The sequence below is a fragment of the Diadema antillarum genome, unplaced genomic scaffold, assembly GCF_040938485.1.
Source record: "Diadema antillarum isolate AM-2024a unplaced genomic scaffold, OU_Dant_1.0 seq00000583_RagTag, whole genome shotgun sequence".
NCBI classification, from domain to species: domain Eukaryota; kingdom Metazoa; phylum Echinodermata; class Echinoidea; order Diadematoida; family Diadematidae; genus Diadema; species Diadema antillarum.
In genome coordinates this window covers 585367-611834 of record NW_027271517.1, presented here as the reverse complement: position 1 = coordinate 611834, position 26468 = coordinate 585367, and the positions used below count along the sequence as shown (strand labels likewise).

At 38.8% G+C, this 26468-nt stretch overlaps 1 protein-coding gene across 4 annotated transcripts in view; it reads right to left on the bottom strand.

Moving 5' to 3' along the window:
* Window positions 1–2632: 2632 nt before the first annotated feature.
* Window positions 2633–26468, bottom strand: part of LOC139735521 (lissencephaly-1 homolog) — a 55640-nt gene continuing 31804 nt past the window's right edge. The window contains exons 5-12 of one of the 4 annotated variants that reach the window (XM_071646278.1): window positions 23427–23523; window positions 21279–21453; window positions 20365–20461; window positions 18392–18523; window positions 17635–17658; window positions 11765–11863; window positions 6475–6631; window positions 2633–5228 (exon numbers count right to left, since the gene is read on the bottom strand). In XM_071646278.1, coding sequence (XP_071502379.1) covers window positions 5155–5228; window positions 6475–6631; window positions 11765–11863; window positions 17635–17658; window positions 18392–18523; window positions 20365–20461; window positions 21279–21453; window positions 23427–23523 — 855 coding nt within the window. In that variant the 3' untranslated portion in view covers window positions 2633–5154. The remainder of the gene's footprint in view (window positions 5229–6474; window positions 6632–11764; window positions 11864–17634; window positions 17659–18391; window positions 18524–20364; window positions 20462–21278; window positions 21454–23426; window positions 23524–26468) is intronic. The other 3 variants (XM_071646279.1, XM_071646280.1, XM_071646281.1) reach the window with 3 other exon arrangements.

The window sequence follows — 26468 nt, the reverse complement described above, 5'->3', positions numbered from 1 at the left end:
CACAACATTTGATGAGTTTCCGTGCTCGCTTCTCTGTGTGTGTGCATGCAGTTTTCTACTTCATCCTACTACTTTAATCTACAAGGCAAAAAAATAAATAAATAAAATAAAATAAATTAATAAATAAAAAAAGAATGTCTTGTAGAAGTATGTACATCTGTGTGGAAAGTGTGTCTATTGCCGACACACCATTAAAGCTTAAATACACATGGTACAATTCATTCATCCGGTGCTCTGTTCTACTGTAAACGTGGATATTTTCGCGCAACTAATTTTTCGCGCTTGGTCAGTTACGAAGAGTTTTGCATGTTTTTAATTCCGCGGAATGACGACGGTAAACTATTGGAGCATATGGCAAGCAAAAACATTCGTGCCCTTTTATTTTCGCGCTAATGTCTGGTTGCGCGAAATGCACAAAGATTTCAACACCGCGAAAATTTCCACTTTTACAGTATTTGACAGTGCGCCCTCTTAGGGCAATTGCCCATTCCACAGCAAGGATATGAGAACATTGTATGATGTATTATTCATCATTTGGAGTAATATTGACTCTGCAAACGTGATGAATTCTATAAAATACCAAGATGTGGGTAGTGGGATATGTGCACTGAGTTGTACTTGTCTAAAAAGAGAGTCAGGTTGTGGGGTAACATTTGAGGAGCCCTATCTGTGTGGCATACCACAAAGTTACACTGGAAACTCCCACCACTAATCCTCTCTGTGCATCACATCATCTTCAGCAGTTCAGGATGAGAGGTTCCCATAGCAACGACACCACTGACAAAGGCCCTCTACAGTCGGATGAAACAGTCTGCTGGTACATGTACCTCCTCATACTAACACATTGAAAGTCATTGCCAGTTGGTTCAATTCATAGCTGAAACTAAAGGACACCAATGACTATTGGTTGCATACTTAGCAATCAAAAAACTTGCCTTATCATTATCTAATTGTTTTTATTATTATTTTTTTTTTTTTGGGGGGGGGGGGGGGGTAGGTCAGGGGTAGGGAGCAGGTTAAGGGAATAGACTACCGATACCTTTCTACCTACGGTACTTACTGTGAGTCATACAGAGCTAACATCATGCATCATATCATTGGCCAGGAGTCATGCTATGCACCAATTTGACTTGGGCACGCGCAATAACCACCTACAAACCACTACAGCAGATTGATAACGATTTCGAATAAATTTGCATACTGGCCTTTCAGCATAAATCATTTTACTGTAGACCCCCTTTTTGTTTTAAATCCATTCTTTCCCCAACAGGTGGAGAAAATACATAAAAATATCTAATGCATTTACATGAATTCAAAATCAGCTAAATTTTGACACATTTACAAAACAGGGAATCAGCATTTACAAATCTTGCATTTTTGAAGTAATTTTTTTTTTCATACATAGCAATTGTCTATCATACAGATTGCAAACTCCCCTAGATACATCCCCTTAAGTTTACCTACCAAATTCATTTCCAATCTGACATTGACCTACATACATATATCATATTACATTGATTACACCTCACGTCACAAGAATTCCAATGCTACTGTAACAGACTCTGGAAATGAAAGATAGCACAAGATCAAAAGATGCCAACGAAGGTGAGCGCACGAATGCATCGAAGAAAGCATGAAACCAATGCTATAACCCTTTCGTACAATAAGACCGATTCTTGCATAATGTTAAACAAAAACAAAAAAAGCCACACCCGTCATCATTACTCAACATATGAAATGATCTCTATAATCTTATTTTGTATGAAAAATAACGTTTCAATTCGCTTTTCTTTTTACACAACTCTTTTCGTCTTTACACGAAAACACAATTTTGCAGAAAATGTCCGATCTGATTTCAAACAGGGGGTGCATTAACAAATATAACAAGCAGGTTTGAACAAAAAAAGCTCAGATTAAATTATAAAACTTAAACACGGAGTACTGTTGATCGCTGACATGATTACATAAGCAATAGGTTACATTGGGTAGATCGGACAGACAGACGATGGAAGGAGATAGAGAAGAAACTGCACAAAAAGTAGAAAGATGTAGATCATTTTGAAGACACACATAAATCAACGAGGAAAATTTGAAAATAAAAGGCTCCAAGGGACAAGGAAATCATGAGTGCAAAATGCGGCAAATTCCCTAAAGCAGGACAAAGTCTTGTTCAGCTCTAGTGAATGCACACCTGCCGATGGCTTTCGCATCACTCTGCCAGGACGCTGAGCAACTGAGACAAGCAAGGCAACGTATGATTTAACACTGTGTAAGGCAGCTTTAAGTCGGGGTGTCTCACACACAAGACAACGTCTCGAACAGATGATAAAATGCTCGGTGCGTGCATCGCGGGGGGAGAAATGAGAGCAAGCAAAGGCGACAGGGTTAGTAGACACATAGGGAAACTCTGAGCGAAAGTATAGCTGGATGCGGTGCTGGCAACTAGAATTCCTCCGAATTGCGGTAAGAATGGCTTTTATATGCCACATTAAATCAACGACGTTCACACTACGTTGAGTGAGCACAAAAAGAGATCTAGGCAGCATCCGTCAATTTTTTTTTTTCCCCAGCACCGCGCAAAGTGTTCCGTATGTCCCAGCAGCATTAGGTCCATGGGGGACTCAACTGGACAAACTAACTCACACTGGCTCACTACGTTATTAACAGACCAGGCCCGCAGCACAAGCCCCCACGCTTGCTGAGATGCTTGTACTCTAAGAATCACAAGAGAGCATCTGGTTAGTACAAGTGACTACTCTATCTAGATCTATTTTTTCGTAACATCACAGGTAAGCCCCTAAATCTTCGAAGCCTGGCCTGCTTTCCTATCACATATGCCTACCACTAGTAGCATTAGTGCAGAAAAGCATGGATGTGCAACACTATCTATTTCCTCTGTTATATATTTGTGCATTTGTCAGCTGACACTGAGTTCTAACAACAAAGCCATGTAACAAGTTCACACATCTATGAGCCTTTGTACATTTTCAATAGTGCGTCGGGGAAAAGGAGGAAAAAAATATATCTTGCACTGCTTTATATGTTCATGATGTAAATAGTTCCACACACAAATGAGTGCTAGAGATAACTTTTTTTTTTCAAGTTTTCATTTTTGTTTAATTTACCAGCACGCGACACAGAGCTACATATTATTGTTTGTTTTGCTTACAGGCGCACACTCACCCTAGGATACCCAGTACACAAAATGATTTACTATTTGGAAATGAGTTACTTCTCCCTAGCATTAACTTAGCTTACATAACACACACATCATGAGAGTGACTGGCATGGTGTTTTTCACCAAACTGAGCGAGCCCTCGCAGAGAGGGTGGGGAAACTAGCCGGCTGTAAATACATCCACGGTGGCCACACACATTCATGACAACGACTAACCATGAAGCAAGGTGTACAAGTGTTGCCATCATCGTAAGCTACTGTCCTACTCACCACTTTATATGTAACGTATATATAGGTCTTTGTATAGATATATATATATATGTATATTCAGTATACACCTAGCGTTCACATAGGACCGGCAACACGGAGAGACTGACTTCCAACACATTGAGAGCATCTATGTGTGTATTTTACAAGGGGGGCGGGTGACGCGAGAAAATCTGACACTGCATAAACATTGAAGATAGATCCTTAACATCAGAGAACAGCCATGTCTTCATATTAACCTACCAGTTCTCTCCGATATATTACAATTCATCCTAGATCATGTGGTGGATTGAGTAGACATATACGACTTGCTTGTATGTATTCATTTATTCATTCATTCATTCATTCGGTACCACCGATGATTAATGCTTGAACTGGCACGACAGTTACGAAACACGAAACACACAATTATATTCTTAATCTCTTCATAGTGCTCAATTCACGGGCATGAAAGCCCAATCAAGAACCACACATGACTGAGCTGCTTTTATATTACAATTGGTACCGTAAACCATATGTGTAGAATCAATACAATGCATTATATGCCAATCCAGAGCTATACAGTTTAAATTGAGCATGTTTAAGTTTTCTTCAGAAGCCTGCTAATCTGTGTGACTATCACCATAACACAGACTGCTCTAGTTTTGACTGATCACATCAAAAGTATTCTAGGTTCTCGGACTCGTGTGTCAATGAGAAAATGTGCTCATATTACACTCTACGATCGTAATCGAAACGAAGAAATGCTCTTTGTGACATGCATATGACTCATAATTGAATGGGAATATACAAATGAAGCAAAAAATAATTTCAATACCAGTTGAGTGCAGCTGTATCAAAGATATATATGAGCTTAATAATCTTAGACATTGCCTGATCAATACCAATGGCAACAATAACAATAATCATGATGATACGGAGTCAAAAACGTAACATTATCAACCTCCAAGATCTTGCGTTGCTCACAACATTCCACCCATCCCAACAGGTCCTGAGGCGCAACCTCATTTCCGTGGCAAATCCAGCTCAAAATAAGACCAAAAACAAAAGACAAAAAATGGAGAGAAGGCAAAAAACGGACAGCAAAACGACTCTCCCTGACTTCTCCGTGTTCACCAGATCTTCCTGAAAAGCTGTATTGCAACATAAATTAAACTGCATGCCCCTACAGAAACAAAAGCACCCTCCCACTGTTCACCTCCTGTCCATGCCTGCCTGAAAAAGCCGAAAATTCTCCCCTACCTCATTGTCACCGGGGGAGAACTGCGTCAAGCGACACATAACTGTAGTACTCGCGTAATTTGTTCAAAAGTTAGTTCTCTGTGAAGGAGTCACCCTTTGTACTGGTACTGGCAAATTGTGACTAAAGAAAACGATAGATATACCACTCATGAATGCAAAAAGCATCGGAGTGACGTATATACTCTCCTTCGTCAAAGTTGACGATATGAACCGAGGACAGAAATGCATTTTTCTTCTTTATCTTTTAGTCCGCATCAAAAGGTAGTACCAGTTATGTGCAGAGATGCAGGCGGCGGCTGCGTGGATGTTTGCAGGATAAGTTTTCGCTGCTCCGCTGGCTCCGTTGCTGGCGAAGACACCTCACAGGAGATGAAGAGGGAAGGATTGCGTGTCTTGGTTGGCTGGTTTCTCTTAAATAGCGATGTGAGACAAAACGAGGTGGGAGAATGGTCTGCCGGCCGGCTGCCATCAACGGCACTCCCATACCTTGATGGTCAGGTCCACGCTGCCCGTTATCACGAATGGAGCTGACCGGTGGAAATCTGTAAGGGATTGGCAAGAAGGATTGGACGTGCTTTCAATAAATAAAACTCAGACCAATCTTACTCAGCAAATCTTGAGGTTCCAACAAACCAAAGTGCCTGGTATTTAAAAGTGTAAAAAAGAAGGGGCGGGGGGGGGGGGGGGGGGGGGGGATTATGGGCATGCATCACTTTACAGCTTCACTTTTAGAAAGTTGTGCCTCTTGGAAACTTTTAAACACAAAATGGTCCACTCTAGGTCCAATCCTGCACAACTTCTGATTCTTCTCCTGTGAAGGCTTTTGCAATACCACACAAACCTGATCGCTACGATGAAATATTCCTTTCATGCATTATGATGCTGAACTGAAAGAAAGAAAAATCCCAAAACAACGCACAGTTAACTTTCTTCACAAAGTCTACAGTTTCTCGTCATTTCCTATCTCCTTTTGTGGCACTTTTATTCTCTTTCGTATCACGTAATTGAAACTTGGCATTTATACAACTTGCTTCTCTCACGCTAGCTTAAATTACAGTATAAAGAGACTGTTGGACAGAGATTTTTTGAGAATCACTAAATGTGAAGATGAGGTGTGATATGAGAAGGGTGTCTGAACAATCCCTGGATTGCAGGGGCTACTAATGTCTGAAGTCAGCAACAGGAGCAATTTTTGCCTGAAAGCAGGACGGGTGTTGCACATTGGGTACAGGAGGGCTGCAGTATATCCTGGGACAGCCGGGCTATTTAGTACAAAGTGTGATGTCATAGCCATTCATTGCCATGGAAACATGTTCTCCAAAACAACCACAAATAGCTCGAATATCTGCGAACATTATTGTTGCTAATCATGCTCGTACCTGGCTCCAACCCACTGCCTGAGGTCTTGTGTAAGGATATCTCGCTTGGAACCAGCGCTAAGCTTTAAGACAAGACTGTGACATCATCACTTCGGTACTCTGTTGTGGCCCCACGGGTGGGGTAAGGACGGGGGGTAATGTATCCACCCACTATGAGATTTTAGAAGGTTTTAAGATCTGAGCTGCATATTGAAAAGTGATCTATTTGATGAAAAAATATCAATCCATTATCAAGAGAGTATGGCAGAATAAAGATATTCACTATATTGCATATTACAAATCTAAATACCAAACCACCCCCCCCCCCAAAAAAAGAAAGAAAGACAGAAAGTCAGCGATCAAGAGGACCTTGACTATGAGTCAGAATGAAAGGATCACAGAGACAAGACATATGGTGGCGCATGCTCACCTAGCGATGTGGCAAAGTGTTGATGGGCTTCGAGGGTCTTCATACATCGCTTGTTCTTATAGTCCCAGACTCGTAGCGTCTTGTCGTCGGCTACGCTGATGATGTATTTCCCTCCTGGATGGAACAGGGCACCCCTTACCCAGTTGTCGTGGCCAGTCTACAATTATTAAAGAAGAACAAGAAAAAGTAAATGATCGATTTCTGCAAAGGCGTTAAAAAGAGGAACTTCACCCTCAAATAACCATATTCGTGTGGTGATTTGTTGACAGCGTTGGGCATGTGAATAATTTCTAAATAAAGCACGTACCATTGTAAATGAACTTGCAAGTTTGGTATTTCCCTCCGCTAACTACCGGCTTAGCAAAGAATGGATAAAATGAAACTCGATTGTTTCTACACGTAGTAGCCACTGTTTAGGCAGCACTTACGATAAGTGGCTATCAGATAGAAAATGCCAATAAACTGTATATCTTTAATGCTTCACATACAGTCACTACAATGTACATTGCACATGAGTGGTCGGACATCAGTCTCCTAAAAAGCTACATCATTTTCATTTTTATTTCAGTCTGTCACAAGAAGGAGATCATGTACACACTTGCAAAGTTATTTCACTCTCACACCAAGAGGCCATGCAATATCAGTGTACCAAGCTTATAATTAGAACAATACCTCACAATGGCACACTTTCTAAAAATGACTTTTCCTTACTTTAAAAAGTACTTAAAACATACATCAAAAATTGGCCATATGGATCCTGATCTAATATGGGCCAAGAGCTATAATGTGACCAGTTTTAATTTTGCCTAAAGACCTAAGTTTAATTTTCAGTGGTCGTTAGTGTACTAATGACCAATACTATCGACCACTCGCCTGTGCTCTGCTGCACTGCCTGTGTACTACAAATGCACTGCATATTGTTTCTGTGTGTATTTCGTATTATAAAGCTTGGAGCTAGTGCTGGCCTGGAAATCTTGTGAAAATGGCTGTCATGGAATTTAAATCATGTGACTATTTTATAAAACAAATGATGCACATTACTTGTTTAGGTGTTACTAAAAGTATCCACCCTTTGTAACTTAAGAACAGTTCAAAATGCACTCGGCTTTCCCTTGTGACTACGGTACTTCAAAGTTACTATGAGGTGGAAAATTCTCACTAACAGCATCTGTAACGTGCAGAAGTTGTATAATGTAACAGGTCAACAGTAAAAAGTACAAAACAATCATTCAGACTTTGTTCCACTTGCATTATTCCAACAGTGAATAGGGATATCAGTAACATGTATTAATACCATATTTACAAGGACTGTTTTCACATGTATACATTTCACACCAATCTATATGTATATTGCAGCTTTTACTTCCATGAATCATGTTTCAGTACTTCATGTACGAGAAGGAAACCTGCATACTTTGTATATTCTGCCTTTATTTTCAGTCTAACAGGGAGGCAGCAGAAGTCACACTTTCAGCAGCTGAAAATATTCCACACTCAAAACATCTGCTGGGGCTTGCAAAAAGGGCAGTGACCTTTTACATGACTCCTTGCCAATGAAAATATATTTGATTGGAATATGTACAATTGTACAGGTACATGTACAGTGTATCTGGTAATATGATATCGTCGCTGGGGCGACAAGACCTCGTATCTACAAAATGTCAAATGTTCAGGAGAGCCAAAAAACATGGCGGCCAAAGCACTATAGCGAATGGGATAGCGTTTCTTTTGACATGCCGTGGTGGCTTTATTTTTGGAGTAAGACAGTTAAGATTTGGTCATGACATCACTTAACCCATTATTTGACCATTAATCAAAAAAAGTCATTTTCACCAAAATTGCAGATACAAGGTCTTGTCACCCCAGCAACGATATGCTAGTGAAATTAAGTCAGTGAAATTAAGTCAGTGAACTTTTTGTCTTTATTGGTAGTGGGTAAGGTCCTGGAACTTTGTCTTTATTGGTAGTGGGTAAGGTCCTGGAACTTTTACACCTATGTACACTAATCCTTCACATTGTAAATATAAACAACAGGGGGAACTGTATTGCATGCAGAACTATTAAAGGGGCATTCCGGACGATATTCATAATTTCACATTATGTAGTACATAAATCAACAGCTCCATGTATAGATCCGTGGAATTATTGTGGTCCTTGAGCAGAGAAACCAATAGATTGAAAATCTTAAACAAATTACACTGAACAGTGATGATGACATCAGAGCCTCATATATTTCAGAAATGTAGCAGTGTAATTCCACTACAATACCGCTTGCTCAACAAGTTCACCTGTGAAAAATCCATGCATACCCTCTTCTTTTGTTCTGCTTCCTTGAACCCGAACTCATGCATTCTTATGGTGAGGCTGTCATGTCATCATCCTTGTTCATCGCAATTCATTATAAATTTTGAAAACATTCTCATTACTTATCCCAATCACTATAAATTCTGAAACTCTGTACTCAGTTTGACTAATTTATAGTTGTTCAAATGTAAAAGTCTGAAAATCATCCGGAGGTCCCCTTTAAGTTGAACACATTCAAAGCACCATGAAAGGTCCTATCAGCTTGTCATGTGTCATACATAGTCTCTACAATGTGATGCCAAACCTGTACATGGAACCAAAGAAATATGACGATAATAATAACATTCAAGGAAACCAACAAATAATTTGTAGACTTTTGCATATCTTTAATATCTTTAATATATATATATATATATATATATATATATATATATATATATATATATATATATATATATTTGCACATCTATAAATTGGTTATACTGGGTACAGAATTGCAAAAAATTATAGTAATTGAGAAGAGGAATTTATAAGAATGTTTTCAAAATTCATAACTAATCACAATGAACAAGCATGATGACATACATGTAGAAGCTTCACATAAGATGTGTGAATGTGCTCAATGAAGCAGAACATAAGAAAACGCACGCATGAATTATACAGAGGTGAACTTGTTCAAGCAAGTGGTATTGTAATGGAATTACATCACTACATCGCTGGAACGTGTGAGCCTTATATGTCATCATCCTTGTGCAGTGTATTGTGTTTTGGGTTTTTCAGAGTAATGGTCTATCAGCTTACAGACCACAATACGTTCCACAAGTAATCTAGACATATGACACTATCGATTTGTGTACTTCATGATGTGAAATCATATAAATCATCTGGAATGTCCCTTTAACTTTAATCTACTTCATCTGCCATATGTTTGGCAGGAGTGCAGTACTCAACTAGTCTGCCAAGATATGGAGGTATCTTGACTTACACGATGGCATCACACTGTATACTACACACACACCAAAAAAAAAAAAAAAAGAACTCTTCTAAACAGGCAGAAAATATCATGAACTTTGTTACTGTTTAAATATTCTAGCTGATGGATGAGAACGCTTGTGAGTTTGCTAATGACGTGGTGCAGTATGCAGTGTAGGGGTATGGTGGTGATTACAAAATGGTGCCTATGAAATATGCATGGACAGATCAAGATGTGCTTTGGGGCTAAGTGTGGCCATATTATTTATGTATTTCTCTTTTTTTAAAATTTGTGACACTTTGACACTCTGTCTTTGTGGCCCGAATTCACGAAGGTGGTACAAATGAAACCATGGTTTAAACCATGGACAAAAACCATGGAGCGCCAAGTGTCGCACGGAATATTTCGTTACGAAATCAGTCATTTCGTTGATGAAATGATTATTTTGTAACAAAATTACAACATTTTGTAACTAAATGAACATTTCGTCCATGAAATGATAATTTCGTTAACGAAACGGTCATTTTGTCGATGAAATGACCACTTTCGTAACGAAATATTCCGTGCGACACTTGGCGCTCCATGGTTTTTGTCCACGGTTTAAATCATAGTTTCATTTGTACCACCTTCGTGAATTCGGGCCTGTATGTCCATCTGTCTGTATCTCCCTCTTCATCTCTCCCTCTCTTGTCTTTCTGTTTCTCTTTCTTTCTCTTTCCATCTACCTCTCGCTATGTCTCAATCTTTCTGCATCTTTTAATCTCTATCTCTTTCAACGTAAATCTCACTCTTATATTGCAAACACATAGTTACCACACAAAGGACTGAGCCAGAAATCTGTAAGCTGTAGATCCATATTACTAACCATGAAAGTGAGATAACCAAGATATCAAGATCTTACTTTGAAAAAAAAAAGAAGGAAAGATGAATTATAAGTAAAAACAGTGCTCAGGAGGTATTAGCATACTTTTATTTGGCAGAGCTCCTGAATTCCTCTTAAACATGCACACCTACGCATACTGGATTCAGCATTTCTGATGACAACACCTCTCAAATTACAGCCCTCTGATTCAAGAGCATTTTGGATCGTATTACTCTGCTGGGGCAGGTGCATTTTAAGATGAACCCATGTCGTTCTCTTTCTTTTCATCATCATGTTGGGAAAGGGGAATTGGGAGGGAGAAAGGGAGGCCCATAAAGGTGTCTGCATTGCTCTGCACATCTCCATGTGTTGTTTGCCTTCATTTTGTTTTTTAGATTTCATCTTGTAAAGCATCTACTTTTTCCACTTCTACATCTCTACCTCTAGTATACCTCTATTTCTAATTTCTTATTATTTATAGGGATAGTACAGTATTGGTTGAGATGAGAATTTGGGCTTTTAAATTTTTACAAGATACCAGAAAACACTTATGATATAGCACAGAGCAGACCATTTTAAGAGCATTTCAAAGTTTATTTGATGAAAATTGGGTTTGGAATAACTAAAACATCCAAAAACAAAGTAAAACAAAGCGATCGTTACAAAGTGTGGGTCCCATACTTTATTAGAATCGCTCTTTTTTGGATATCTCAGCCATTTCAAAACCAATTTTTATCAAATAAGTGTTGAATTCCTCATAGAATTGGATGCTATTTCATGTTTCGTATGATATTTCTTATTATCTCACCTAAAAATGTTAGAAACCTGAAATTAGGTCTCAACCAGTACTGTACAGTCCCTTTAAATCCACTGGCAAGTCTGGTTTAGAGACTAAAAAAGTGGGTTTTGATTGTCTTTGTCTCTTGTTGTTTTATTTTCTAGTTTTGCACTTTGTTTTGTTTTCTAGTTTTGCATTTTATGTTTTGTTTTGTTTTGTTTTGTTTGTTTGTGTGTATTTTGCAAAGGGAATGTGTGCTGCTTCAATCAATCACACATATAAATCTGAGCATAGATGTGTTCATACACTGAAGATGGCATGTAACAAAGGTGCTAAGGGTAATTATGGGGAGGAACCCCTACAATGAGCTCACCAAAGTCATGATGCATCCTCCTGCACTGACGTCCCAGATCTTGATGGTCTTGTCACGCGAGCCAGACACCAGGAATGGGGTGGCACGGGCACCCTTCTTCTGGAATAGAGAGACAGAGGAGATCACTTGGTGAGGAATAATGGTTTGGGGGCTGACAGTGAAGCTTACAAACACCAACAATACATCATCATCGGTATAATGTGAAACGCATTCAGCAGAGTATCTATATTCTTTCCAGAGTTGAGTTGGAAATACCTGTAATGCAGGCTCATCAATTCTGGCAATCAGTTTCATTGACGTCACAGCCAGTATTCAAAAGGCCCGTTGTAACATGTATCATAATTCCTTGTGCAGCAGGACAACATGAAGGATGTAAATGTAGCCATTTTCCATAGTTTCATTCACATAGAATTCTAATTACAAAGGAATTTCCATATTCACAGAGAATAATTCTATCTAGAATTCAATTTGGCAGTGTGATATGCACAAGTTTTAAAGAACACTTCTATTCGTCCCAATACAGTCTTGAGTTCTGGAGCAATTAATGTGATGCAGAATGAAAACAAGGGGCCACACAGGGTTAGGTTGGGAGGTTTGTAGTGATCCTTTGTTGCAGAACTCCATGCAATATGACCAAGGTAATTATTTGAAGGACAAAATCTTCAGGTACAGTATGCATCGGTGATACATTCATTACACATGGTAATGCAGAAGAATTGCTCTACTGGATTTAGCTAGCAACTGAAAACAACACAGTTGTGTGGCTATCACCCAGCAGCTAAGTTCTATGCAACTGCTATATAAAGAACAAATCTTTCACCTTCTCAAAAATAATTTCTAATGTTGGTTCCTTTACAGGGGTCTTTCCAGATACATTTCACAAATATCAATGTGGACAAATTTAACCCTATTTTAACTGGGCTATTTGAGACCAAGTTTTTACGGGGGGGGGGGGGGGGGGGGGGGGGTCAAATTGACCCCAACCCCTTCAGATCTCGGCCGCCGATCGCATGTAAAATTTTGCCTGAAACTCCTATAACTCCATTAAAAAGACTGAAGGATTGCTAAATTTTTGTGTCAGAGTTCCTCAAGACACATCAAACAATTTTCTTGCAAAAAAATAGGACAATCAAAATCAATTCGTTTTGTTTTCTATTGTTTTTTTGCCAAAATTTGTTGCAGGCACTTTTTCAAGCTTATCTACATTAGAATTGATTAATTTAAATGGTTAAAAGTTGAAATAATCTAATTTATATCAATTTAACAAAAATACACAATTTGCGTTGGATTTGCACATGATATCATAAATTTGAGCTGTTTTCAGGTCGACTTGCATCTATGCAAAACATTACGTAACTTCAGAACGATGTACCCGGACGTCGCAAATTTGGTCTCAAAATATGCAGGAGACTTCAATGAAAAAGGTCATGAAACGACAAGACAAAATCTTTGCGCGTTGTGGAATTCTGGCGCGAAATGTCGAGGGGGGGTCCAGGCCCTGAAAACTCTAGGGGTCTAGATGCTCTCTGGTGCTATCGCAGCCTTATTGTTGAACGCTGGATCACGTTTGATAATGAGCCGATATATCCAGAGCTGATGCATCTTCTAGCCAGATTTCAGCAGGTTTTTAAGGACAAACTTCTTGCAAATGTTTTGTTTTCTGCATGTTGTTACAGGTGTAGCTATTAGAATGGCATTCAAAACGTCTCGCACCTTTTATAAGGATATTGCATACAAATTTTGTCATGTTGCTACATCATATGAACATGCCTCATGGACCACACTGCAAAGGTGACCTGTAGTACTTAAAAAAAAAAAATTGACATGCTAAACATGCATTTCTACATGTATCTAATACACAGTCACACATGCATTTAAGGATTCAGTAGGTAAACAGGGCAACATTCACTACTCTTTCCTACAATTCTGATACCATCATACTTAGATGCTGATATGAACCAAAGCACAAGTGAAAAACTGAGTCCACAATGCAGTTTGTTACCAACATAGCTGGTATGGTAGTTGCTCAAATACACCAAGATGCAACTGTCAGCACTCTTTACCAGACAAGGCCTAACAATACTGTAAAACATGATATATTCGCGGCACGAAATTTTCGCAAATTGGAGCAAACGGCCTTTTTCGCGGCAAGAAATTTTCGCGAATTGCCTCTTGCGTTCAGTGCATATAGTGTAGATAAGAAATTTCGCGTGCATTTTAATTTCGCGAATCTTGGCGCTCGCGAAATTTGCGAAATTAAGATGCACGTGAACATTTCTCGTTTTACAGTAAATGTAGAATTTGTGCTATTACTCATGCATTCTTAAAAAAGCTGGAGTCCATTCCATGACAGTCTTATGAGAGACATTTTGCTCATATAAGAGACTTTACAAAATGGATTTTAATTCTCTTTGAAAGTCTCTCATAGCCATTGTGAATTTCATGTAAAGACTTTTATGTGATGACTTCGTGAAATGGACCCCAGGTATCAGTCAGAACACCTTCTATTTATTCAGCATATGTTACATCCCTGCAATATACTGAGTCATCGCACATCTACTCTTACAATGTCATACTGCCACTATGTGAAAGGAAAAATATTGTTCATGAACAACTACTGTACACCCCATGTATTTCATGAGTATAATATTCCACAAATTTGGACTTATATTCAAGGCAATTTTGTACGTGGCTGAATTTGCGACCAAGAACCACAGTATTGGAATGAAAAAATGAGCATTAGCCCTCTTAGGGAGAACAATTTACAGATTTCCCAAGATGACACACTGGGCATTTGTGTTCGGGGTGGCGACATCTGTTGACTCATGAAATTCATAATGATAAAAACAAAGCAAAAACTAACCACATATGTAGTATATCAATGATCCAATCACCAAGGATGGCAATAAAAGTTTTTCTTTGGTTTTGTTTATATTTATATTCAAAGCACCCCGATACAGACCCTATGGTTAATATTAAAAAAGATCATAGTCTCATGGTCAGCTAATGGCAGGGTCATAAGCTGCTGGCTAAATTCTTCATGCATTTGGACCTCATCAAAAATTTGCATACGTTTTCAGTCAGGATCCTGGTTTTAGATAAAACACCAAAACCACATTCCCCACCCAACCCCACCCCCAACCCTTTCCTACTCCCCACAGTTCACTCTCAGTTTCATTTTGATGCCCCCTGGCCTTCATCCCACACAAGTCTTGAAAATCTTGGCAATCAAATGATACATGATGGAATACGGACCCTGTAGCAAGACCTACATGCACAGAATCAGTAGCATCAGTATATAATGCAGTATGCACATTGGGGCATTACTACAGACTGTGTACAATGTGTGTTGCGAACAGACTTGCAAGACAAGTCTGCAACAATGAGTGCTCCAGTAGCCTCCCTGCAGTCAGGGGAGACTGACAGGGCAGAATTAGTGCATCTGTGTTGTATTGACTTTGGTGCTTCAGTTGCCACAATGTGCACTACATATCAATGTAGATGTTAAAATATACCAGGCATTGGTGGAGTATGTCTCACACGACCCCAAAGTTACAGCTTGCAGTGCCACTGACATATACAACAGGGCCGGCGGAGCGTTTTCAAAAGTGTGGGGGCCCACTTCCGGGTTTCATGAGCTAACAAGCAAAAAAAAAAAAAAAAAAAAAAAAAAAAAAATGTCCTCAGCTCATCTCTCCCCTTCCATTTCCATTTCCAGGATTTTTCAGCTGACGGGTGAAGCAAAAAAACAAACAAAAGAAACAAAATAAATGAAGGTCTTCAGTGGAAAAACATAACCTTACCGCGCTCACACTTCAAGATCTCTATCTCTTTCTATTTAGTGCCACTTACGTACTTCCGGGTTAAAAAAAAAAGGTGTGGAGTCCCAAAGTGATGACACCTTATGTATTCACTTGTATGGTGCACAAAAAGTGTGGGGGCCCGAGCCCCGAGCCCCGAGCCCCCACGGCCCCCACGGTTCCGCCGGCCATGTACAATTATTGTAGCGTGCACTATTCGCAATATTGGTGTAAAGAGGTTGACATTTGCACGCCACTGGTAGGATTATATGATCCTAAAGTTACAGCTTGCAGTGTTTTACACATACGTAACAGCAGTTACATGACAGAAACCAAAGCATCAGTTGTTAATTGTTGCATGGTTAACATGTACCACTGGTTTTCTTCATGCAGTGATATAAGGGGACTTTCCCTGAATTTGCTGACAAAAATTCCTGATTATCTAGCAGGTATCAACAACAGTAAACTTGAGTACGTAATACACAGCGAGCCTGTCTTTACACAAAGCAACTACAGCTCTTTTTTTTTTTTTATTGCGATGCAATACAGCTACACTGACAGCAGCTATTCCAATACGTTCCTCACAATGAAATACACAATAGTCAATTAAATGTTCATGATGTTAGTGGGTTGTTCATACAAAGGTGAGATGGTACATGGAAACTTCAGTCTGAAACAACATGTACAGTTAGTGCACTGTGGTGAAATGGCATGCATAGTTAATGAGCTGGTTCACACATGCATATCTGGCATAACTGTTACATATCATTTAATCAACGCATTTTGAAGACACCAATAAAACTTCTGTATTTGCCAATATTTCTTTCATCACTTCCCCCACAGCTAACTTTGACTGCATACCTCATAAGGCAGGCTCATCAATGCATGGAGGGACGCAAACTGATACAGCTCTAGCTGTTCATTCACAGACCGTCTAAACACAAACAGCTCTTGGCATGATATCAACCCACAACGACCTTCCTCAGTGAAAAAAGCAAGCAAGGATATAGAATAACTTCATTTCATTCATTCATACACTTTTGCCAAGAAGAAGTGCTCCCAATTTAACTGGGAATGATGCATTCATAGTGTATAACTGAGGTGGATCTATTTTTTTTTTTAATCAATTGATTCAGATACAAGAAAGGATCCAAGAATGGTCATTGATCATCAAATTGATCATCACTACCAATACTGATACCCCCTAGGCACAAAAAGTTTACAATTTTCATAGACTACGTACATCTTGTAGCGGTAGTGAACAGTCGTACAAACACTGCACCTTTCTAGATGGGTGTTGATCGAAAAACTTTGTCTGTGGCCAAATTCCTTATAAATTTCCTGCACTTTCCCATCATTATGTGAAATTATACCACCACCCCTCCCCCCATAAAAAACTCAATTTTACGTGTTTATACAACCTGACACTCAACTGAAGAAGAATTCTTTACTAGCAGTGGTATTAGATGGCATTGATCACGTACATACCAGACTTTACCCATGCCATACAATTTGCCATGAATGTGACATACAGTACTGAACTGTACAAGCTGTTATTTATTCATGCGAGGGTTTAATTTCAGCAAATTTCGCGAATCACTGTTGGACCGCAAATTTAACAAACGTGAAAATGTCGCCATGCGCTAGGGTAATATTGCACTTATGGTGTCCTCGGTGTCAATTCACGCAAACAGGAATGAAGATAATACAGATTCAAAATATCAACCGTGAAATAGGGGAATACAAATGTCTGTACTGTGCAATTTATCATGCACATTCTTGTCTATTCTTGATGATTCAATTACACAACTGTACACCAGACAAAAGTACAATAATTCACTGGCTACAAAAATTGAATGTTTAATAAGCATTAGACCCCTTGCCTGCAGACCAGGGAGCATTATACACTACATATTGGGAGACTGGCATTATGGGGAGTGAAAGCAGGCTCTAGAGACAGGCCCTTTCATCACGACAGACACAACAGCGCCACTTAACAAGCAGGATGTCAAGGCATCATGCGTAATAATGCACAACAATTTCTATAAAGAGGCTGGAAATCAAGTCTACCTCAACGCCATCATAGTTGTTCAGCTATAGTCCATATTCCGAGATGGAAAAGAAACAACATTATGAGAACTTGGTTTAATATGCAATGTCTACATTCTTTCTGTAGAAATGCTAGCATTCTTTAGATTACTTATCTAATGTCGTTGAAAAAAAAGACAAATAAAGCTGAGATGACCAGTCTATGTGAAACATGTATGTTCCATATTTCATGCTGACAATGGTTTTTGAATAAAAAAACTCTTATTACTGTAAAAGTGGATATTTTCATTTTTTGAGAAATTTTTCGCACTCAGTCGGGTAAGATGAGTTTTGCGTGTTTTTAATTCCATGGAATCAAGACATTAACCACCAGAACATATGGCACGCAAAAAATATTTGTGCACTTTATTTTTGTGCTAGTTTCTGGTTGCACGAATTGCACAAAAATTTCAACACCGTGAAAATTTCCACTTTCACAGCACATAGACAGAACCATACACCAGTAAAGTTCAGCATACAGTTTGTAAGTGACTAGGTCAAAGTGTAATAAATGGCTAAAAAGTTTCAAGATTAGGCATGCATACTTAATTAAATGAAAAAAACAAAAACAATTACAGTAAGTACTTCCTCAGCTTACCTAACAATCATGTGATATGCAGTGTGTCAAAAGGTTGACTATCTTTGATTTCTTACTACGAAGAAACAAACTTGTCTCTTTTAGCATGTGCCACTCAAAAAAGGTTCTTGAACCACACAGTTAAAGAGAGAATGAACTCACCTCGACCCCCTTGACTTCATTGAGGGTGGGGTAGGCGGACTCCGGCGCCCAGGCAACGCACTCCACCACGTGGTCGTGTTCCCGCAACTCCAGTTTGCATTCCTTGGTGGCTACCACCCAGACACGGAGAGTCTACAACATGGGACGGGGAGGGGGTGGGAGAGGGGAACGCATTACGTGACTCACCGCATTTACCACGAAAGGCGACCGCGTGGGTGGTCAAGGTGGGATTACGACACACAGTCACCTTATTACCGCACCACATTATATGAAGTCAGCACTGAGAGTCATGACGCATATTTTGCCAAGACAACATGCGTGACAGGTATAATCTGAATCTGCTCAGTGCCTTGACTACCATTGAGGGTATGCTGTGTTTCCAGATCACTAATCATGGGTAACTGACTGATCATGGAACAAGAAATATGAGATCTGATTGGTTAGCCACATGGATTAACTCTCTGTGTTGAGAATTTAAAAAAAAATACAGAGACATGCACACTTTGATATTTTTGTGGCATTTGAGGTACATTTGAAAACATCATAAACCAAAATCCAAATTTTTTTTAGAATAAGACATCCACCTTCGATTCAGATCACACATAGATGCAATTTAGTGAGAGCAATAAACCATCCCTAACACACTATTAGCTTCGTCTGCAATAAATCGAATCCCTTTATCTTGCAAGAACTTATTCCTTTTTAAATAAAAAACTACTTTATTTCACACTCTATTAGAGAATGCAGTGTATCATTATTTTTACCACTATTTTCTTGTTATTATTTCTACTACTCCTATTAAAAATCATTCATCATCATCATCATCATCATCATCATCATCATCATCATCATCATAATCATTGTTATAATCATAATTCTCATTAAAAAAGAATACAAAATATGACAGAAAACCAGTCTACAGATTACGAGAAAAATATTTTGATCCCAAATACCTTTAATACTCCTATGCAACTTTGATGAAAATTGAATTTAGGACAGTTGACAAAAACAAAACAAAAAAAATAAATATACATAAATGATGGATCATTGCACATATTCACTTCCACATCACGATCAGTGTTGTAGCTTTAAACAAGCTCTAGACAGGGCAACACAAATGATACCTTGCATTGATCTCTTTACCATATCTGCACCAAATTTTGGACAGCCTGCAAACATTGCTCAATTTGGATATGAATTATTTAAACCACTTAGTATTCCTTGTTACGCTGAAGTTTGAATACACATCTCCAGGTCAGAGAGATATGCAAAGACTCTCCTTTCTGGACACACAAAAGAAAAACAAATCACCCAAAATATGGATGATGGGATTGCCAAGGGAACCCAGGTTCAAACAAGTCCAACTAATTGTGTCAATATTTGAGGACTGTTGAGTGATTAATCAATTTCATGAATACAGGGAAGCCGCGGGCACTCCACACTGTCACCGCCTCGTTCTTGACTGCTGACATTTGAAGACCGCCATCGTATGAGTTATTACAAACCACCCATGCAGTAATGAATCCATTTACATACACTCCAAATCTGACATTCTGTCAATGTAAACTGCCTCTTTTCTCTTTTTTTCAAAGTTCGACTATGTCCAAAATACTGTACATTGACATTACGTATTCAAGGGAATACACTCCCTCCAAAAAAGACAAGGACCTCTTGAATTGGATCAGTTAGTTCAGTTGTTTCAAAATACATGTAGTATGTTGAGGCTTCTATCACAACTCATCTCATAGTACAAGACAGAAACGGGGTTTAAATTTTGAGACATGTTTAAAAACCTCCGTAAGGGTGAAACCTCAATTTGAGAGGGCCAGCTACTGGAATCTTTTTTTACACCATTCAGTGAGGTTTTGACCATTCAATCATACTCTTTTCAACCATACAAACGTTAATATGGCATTCACAATGAGTAGCAGAGATAGGACTACAAGTATCTTAGCATCGGTCAAGCGCTTTACCTGGTCATTGGAAGCGCTAGCCAGGAGAGATCCGTCCGGACTTGGCCTGACCATGCGAACCCACTCTCGATGGCCAGTGAAGGTCTTCACACAGTACCTGTGCGGTCAAGATACAGATCACGTGGGAATTGAATTGGCACATGCTCAATTAGGCCCTTTCCTCCCAGCTTGTCTGTGGTGCTTCAATTTTTGGATTTTTGCCAGTCATTACCAATGAATCATACGGTAGAGGCTGCTTTGCATAGTGAGGTATACATGTTACGATGTATATAACCCGATAATGAAAATATCAAATTCCCTGGACATGATTGCTTCACATCAGAGAATGGGCCAAGAGTACATGGTACAAATGTAGGAAGATGATTTGTTTCATTTTGCTTTTGTATTGCTTTTTTTTTTGTGGTTGTTGTTGCTTCAATTTGCTTTTGCATTGTTTTTCTTTAATACCAATGATGGTATGGTAAATCATCATAAAACATAATCTTGACACACTAATTCTGTTATTTTGTTGTTTGTCTAAACATTAACACCCATGTCACTGCCTCTGATTTTCCCTCCTCTTTTCTACTTGATGCACCACATCTACAGAGCAAAATATATCAACTCCCAGGGAGATTCATTATTATGAATCATTATAGCACTGTGGAGAGATCTATTAAGAATGTGATGATATGATTCCTGCCCAGGCATCTATTAACACCTCTCAGCAGAAAGCAGCAGGATGGATAAATTTATCTAACTCAAGGACATCAGCATTAAACAGCCATTAATGAACTTCACATCAAAGTCTAGCTTCCAAGCCAGCACTCCCTTGCATCACACAGTAAAACTGATCATTGATTTAAATAAGGTTTGGAAGAGAGGATCAAACATCACACCAACTGCGAGGCAATGGGCAGAAAACGAATCCTCACCCAGTAGCAACTTCCCACTGCTTGATGGTCTTGTCTCGGGACGAGGTGACCAGGTGGTCGCCGGACGACAGAAAGCTGACCGAGGAGACGTTGTGGTCGTGGCCGTGGAGGGTCTTCATGCATTCAAAGGTGGAAAAATCCCACAGCTTGATGGTCATATCGGCCGAACATGAGGCTGGACATGGGAAGAATCACACATAATCAGCTGGATGTCATCAGGGGCCACTAGAAGGTCATTTTGTGTGTTTCTGACTACCAGAGTGTCCAGGCTTTCAGACTCGATACTGAAGATGGTGAGGTAATCATTTCAGTTCTTCACAGTACATGTATGTTTAATTATGAGGTGAAAACAGAACTTTCAAGACTGATGTGAGAGTTGGAGGTGGATGAAAAACCAGGATAATTAGTTAATCAAAAAGCAAAAACAAAAAACAAAAAAAAATCTACACAAAAATATTTGGTGACATATTTCAAAACAACAACAAAATAAAACTGAACTGAGATACAGCATTAATTGTCTAAAACTGTGTGAAATTTCACTGACAAAGACTTAAAGTTTCAGCATGATAAAATGGCCCTTCCAAACATGCAGCATACACTCTGTAACTACAACCAGGCAATAGTGCTAACAAAGCTATACTGTTTGATGTGGCCATTCAGAGAGATTCGCAATCAACAACCTTTTGATTGATTTGTGACTGACGGGTAACAAGTGCATCCAAACAGAGAGACCAGCAGTCAACAGTGTAGGTCTTGATCAAATGTTATGTCTTGTGTACACTATGACCATGCCCAGAGTACAGGCAGGTATTACCGGCATACAACAGAAGGTGGTAAGCTCAGATGGGCTTGTGCAATAAAGACACCTTCATTGTTGGACACACAGCATGCAAGAAGTCAAATGTGTCGTATTCACTTGGTCTTGTGGGTATTTTATGCATTCTTCTTCACTACACCCCAAACCCAATTTTTATTCTCATACAAGCCACAAAACAAACCACAGGATACACTTTACCTGTAGTAAATACCTACACAGACCCATTACTTCATGTACACACTTGTATGCATGCCTTCATCGCCACACAAACTGAATATCACTAGGCATGTTGTCATTCAGAGGTGAAATATCACATAATAAAGAAAATCATAATACAGGGAAGTTGTTCTATATTAAACATACACTGACAGTCAAACCCCAAATACGGTAACTTCTACTGATCAATAAAACTTATCACAATGCAAGCATTTTTTTAAAGCATTGCATCACAAATATTTGTTCATCAGTTTAATACCATAACTGGCATAGGTACATGTACAAGCTTGAATTTTGATTTATGAATCAGCATAAAACAATGGTTATAACAATATCAATGTGAACCAAAGTGAATACACTATGTGAAATGTACTTGAATATATTCAACTCATTTTGAAATGTTCATATTAGTTGCCAAATACAAGCAATCCTTCATACACTGTACTTCACAGGAGGTTTCATAAAAATTAACACTGACATGTCTGATTAATGAGTCAACATCTACAGCTTAAAAAGTTTTCTTTTATCAAGAAACCAGTGTCTAACAATACCTCCAGTTTCATTCAGAGCTCAAAAGTGTATAACAAGTATTAATCTCAAATACAATATGAATATGCTGAGTTAACAGCCATTTCATGTTTAAAGGGTAGGATAATTGAAAAAATAAAATTTCAAGTTTATCTTTAAATTGACGGACATTGTGTACATGCAAGATGCGCAAACAAGGCACCATGGGAATGAACATTGTAAACATGACCAAAGTCAATATACATGTACTTGGCCATTTTGTACATTTTGACTATGGAAACAAATGGCATTATATTATGTACAACATTGATATCTTTATATGGGTCTGTAAAAACAGGTTAGTAGATAATTACTTAATTACTGTATTTTTTGTTTCGACTGGAACCACTGAAGAAACATTTCACTTCAAGGGAGCATAAAGTGGATGACATCTTTACATTTACACAGTGAGACAGCATGCTCATGACCATAAATTCTGGCTCCCCAATTCCAAGGATTATCATTAAATAGGGGTATAACAATTCACTGAAATATGGAGATTAAATCATGATGAGCTCTACTATATCGCATGGTTTCGCACAACTTACCGAGGATTTTCCCTGCATGATCAAAGCATATATCTTGCACGGAGTCAGTGTGTCCTTTTAGTGTCCGTTCAAAGTCTCCAGATTCATAATCCCATACCTGATTTCAAAGAGATGATAAAGACCCATATTAGTCACTGCACAAGAATCCTATCTCTTGGATAAATATTGATAATAAACCCTCCTGTCTCTGCCACAATCCTTCATAATTTACTCTGTAAATCATCAAACATTATTGTGCATACAAGGTGTATATTCCCTGGCTATGATAGGACCAAAGGTCCCTTTGTGAATAGTGACAGGATCCCTCAGTAGGGCACCACACACGGCGTGTAATCAGCCAATTTTAGGCAGTTTTCTTTCTCTATTTTGCGACAGTCTGACATACATGTACAAAGATGGCCTTTGATTGTTTACTTTTAAGTTGAAACAATGGCAAAAAAATAATAATAATGATTCAAATAAAATCCACTGTATGTTATAGGTACAGACAGATTCCATTGTAAATACAGATTCTACTTTCTCCACGGGGAAGGCAAAGAAGCCTGCATAGAACAGAGAAATGCTTTATTTAATAGAAAAAGATTTTACACAAAACAATCCACTCAATCTATCTTTAACACTCCAATTCTTTTCTATCTTAAGGTGGTGGACATGAAATATCACTTGTGAGACAAATTACACCTTGCACTTTTCTTGCTTGGTATGTATAAACATCATAACATGATGATACACTTGCTGATATTGTGAGTGGTACAGCTGTAATTCCAAGTATTCAAGATTGACTCTGCTATAAACTTTCGACCCAATCTGCCTGATGTGCATTTCAAAGTTACGACGTTCCGCTGCTGCAGGCTAACTGGAATAGACATGTGTTCGGTGACACATTGCCCAAAAATGAATGCTACAAAGTAATTTTTTCCATGAGTCATCTCTGTCCCCATCAGGCAGGTAACGGAGCAGTACATTTCTGCCCGCCGGCTCTCCATGCACCATCTGTTTCATAAACGCACGAGGACATTCCAAAACTTGATTAATCTACTCTACGCAAAATGCATGTCTGCAGTATACCCCCCCCCCCCCCCCACACTATTTTCTGATTATTTGTGCATTCTACGTCAGCTCACAGAAGAATTGCCCCTTGAGATGTTATAAGAGGCCTAAGAATAATATTTCTGCAGACATATTAAAAAAGGTCAGATTTCACCCGAGATATCTCAGAGCTATTGTCACAAGTGGCCAAGTTGACCCAGCAGATCTGAGGTATGAAATTCGCAAAGGTGCCTGGTATTTAATCACGAGCTCCACTCACAGCCTACATACATAATAAACATTTTGACATGTACACCGTTTTCTTTATACCGTACTTTAAAACATTTTCCTCTGGCCAACCTTGGTATCAGCATTTTGCAATCAGTCATATGACACACACACACACACACACACACACACACACACACACACACACACACACATATCATACACACACACACACACACACACAGCTACAGCTCTACCTCTACAAAATTTAGCCTGTCAAGAGTAATGCCACGATTGTTCTATTATCTGAGTCAACCACAGCAAAGACTGATTTTGTGCTTTGTTTTCTAACTTTTCCCCCCCCACAGGCACAAAGTGCTTGATGGATATTAAAGGACAAGTTCACCTTTATAAACATAAGGATTGAGAAAATGCAACAATACTAGTAGAGCACATCAGTGAAAGTTTGAGGAAAATTGGACAATCGATGCAAAAGTTATGAATTTTTTAAATTTTTGTGTTGGAACCGCTGGATGAGGAGACTACTACAGCTTGTGAGTCATATGCGTACAACAGTATAAAGAAAATGTAAAAGAAAATTCAACATATTTTCACTTTTTTCGCATAATAAAAGAGCACTTGACTTGCCTCTTTCTAAAGGCAGGGGGAATAATATTACCCATAACATTTGTCGGTAACGAGGCAGGGGAATGTGTACTTTTTTCAAAAGATGGAATTTTGTGAAATTCTCTTTATATTTTCCTTATATTGTTGTACGCATGTGACATCTAAGTTATTCATACACTGCAGTAGTCTTCTCATCCAGCGGGTACTGCACAAAAACTTCAAAAATTCATAACTTTTGAATGGATTGTCTGATTTTCCTCAAAATTTCAATGATGTGTTCTACTAATATTGCTACATTCTCTCAATCCTTATGTTTATGAAGGTGAACTTGTCCTTTAAAAAAGTAGCAGAGTCATTGATGTACAAAACCATATGCGCCACATCCACAGGTCAATACCACGACGTACAGTGTAGCAATGTTCATGCATGTGCACTCACGTTGCCCAATATCCTCATGAGGCATATCTACCCATGGTGAGTAAATGAACCACATGTCTCACCCTTGTTGGGATTCTATCATTCTATAAAACAGGGTCCATTCACATTTCTTAGTTGGTAAAATGCGGCCCAATCACACCCAATATATCAGCAATGTTCTGGAATTGTGCAACAAAATGGTATTTATCAGAGAATGGGTACCAGATGCCCCCCCCCCCTTCCCTTGACCTACAACACTCATGTTTTCAGCTCAGCCCCTAGGCATGCTTTAAGTAGATGACTAGCTAATCTTTTACATCAAATTATGTTACAGCACCACACACTTCTAAATGATGCAAAACTAACTTTGAACATCATTTTATGTTGCATTTTTTTTTGTCACTGATTGAGCAACAAACAGCAACAGAATGGGGATTCCAAAATCTAAAATGCCACCAAAAGGATATTATCCCTAAACAGTTACAGGCAGATGCTATATCTACTTTTAAAAGCATTTGTCCTGTACTACTTGCTTGATTAGGATTACTCATTTAAAAAGAGAGAGAAAATCTAATACCCCTTCCAGTAACTCTTGCATTTTTGGCCAGCTCCTGGCCCGAGCTAATTTGGCCTGCGCCAAGTAGTAAAAATTGCGTTTAGTAACTATAGCAGAGCCGCGCTACTTTTACGATGACCCATTCACGAACTCGGCCACGTGAGGGATAACTGCCATGGTAACTG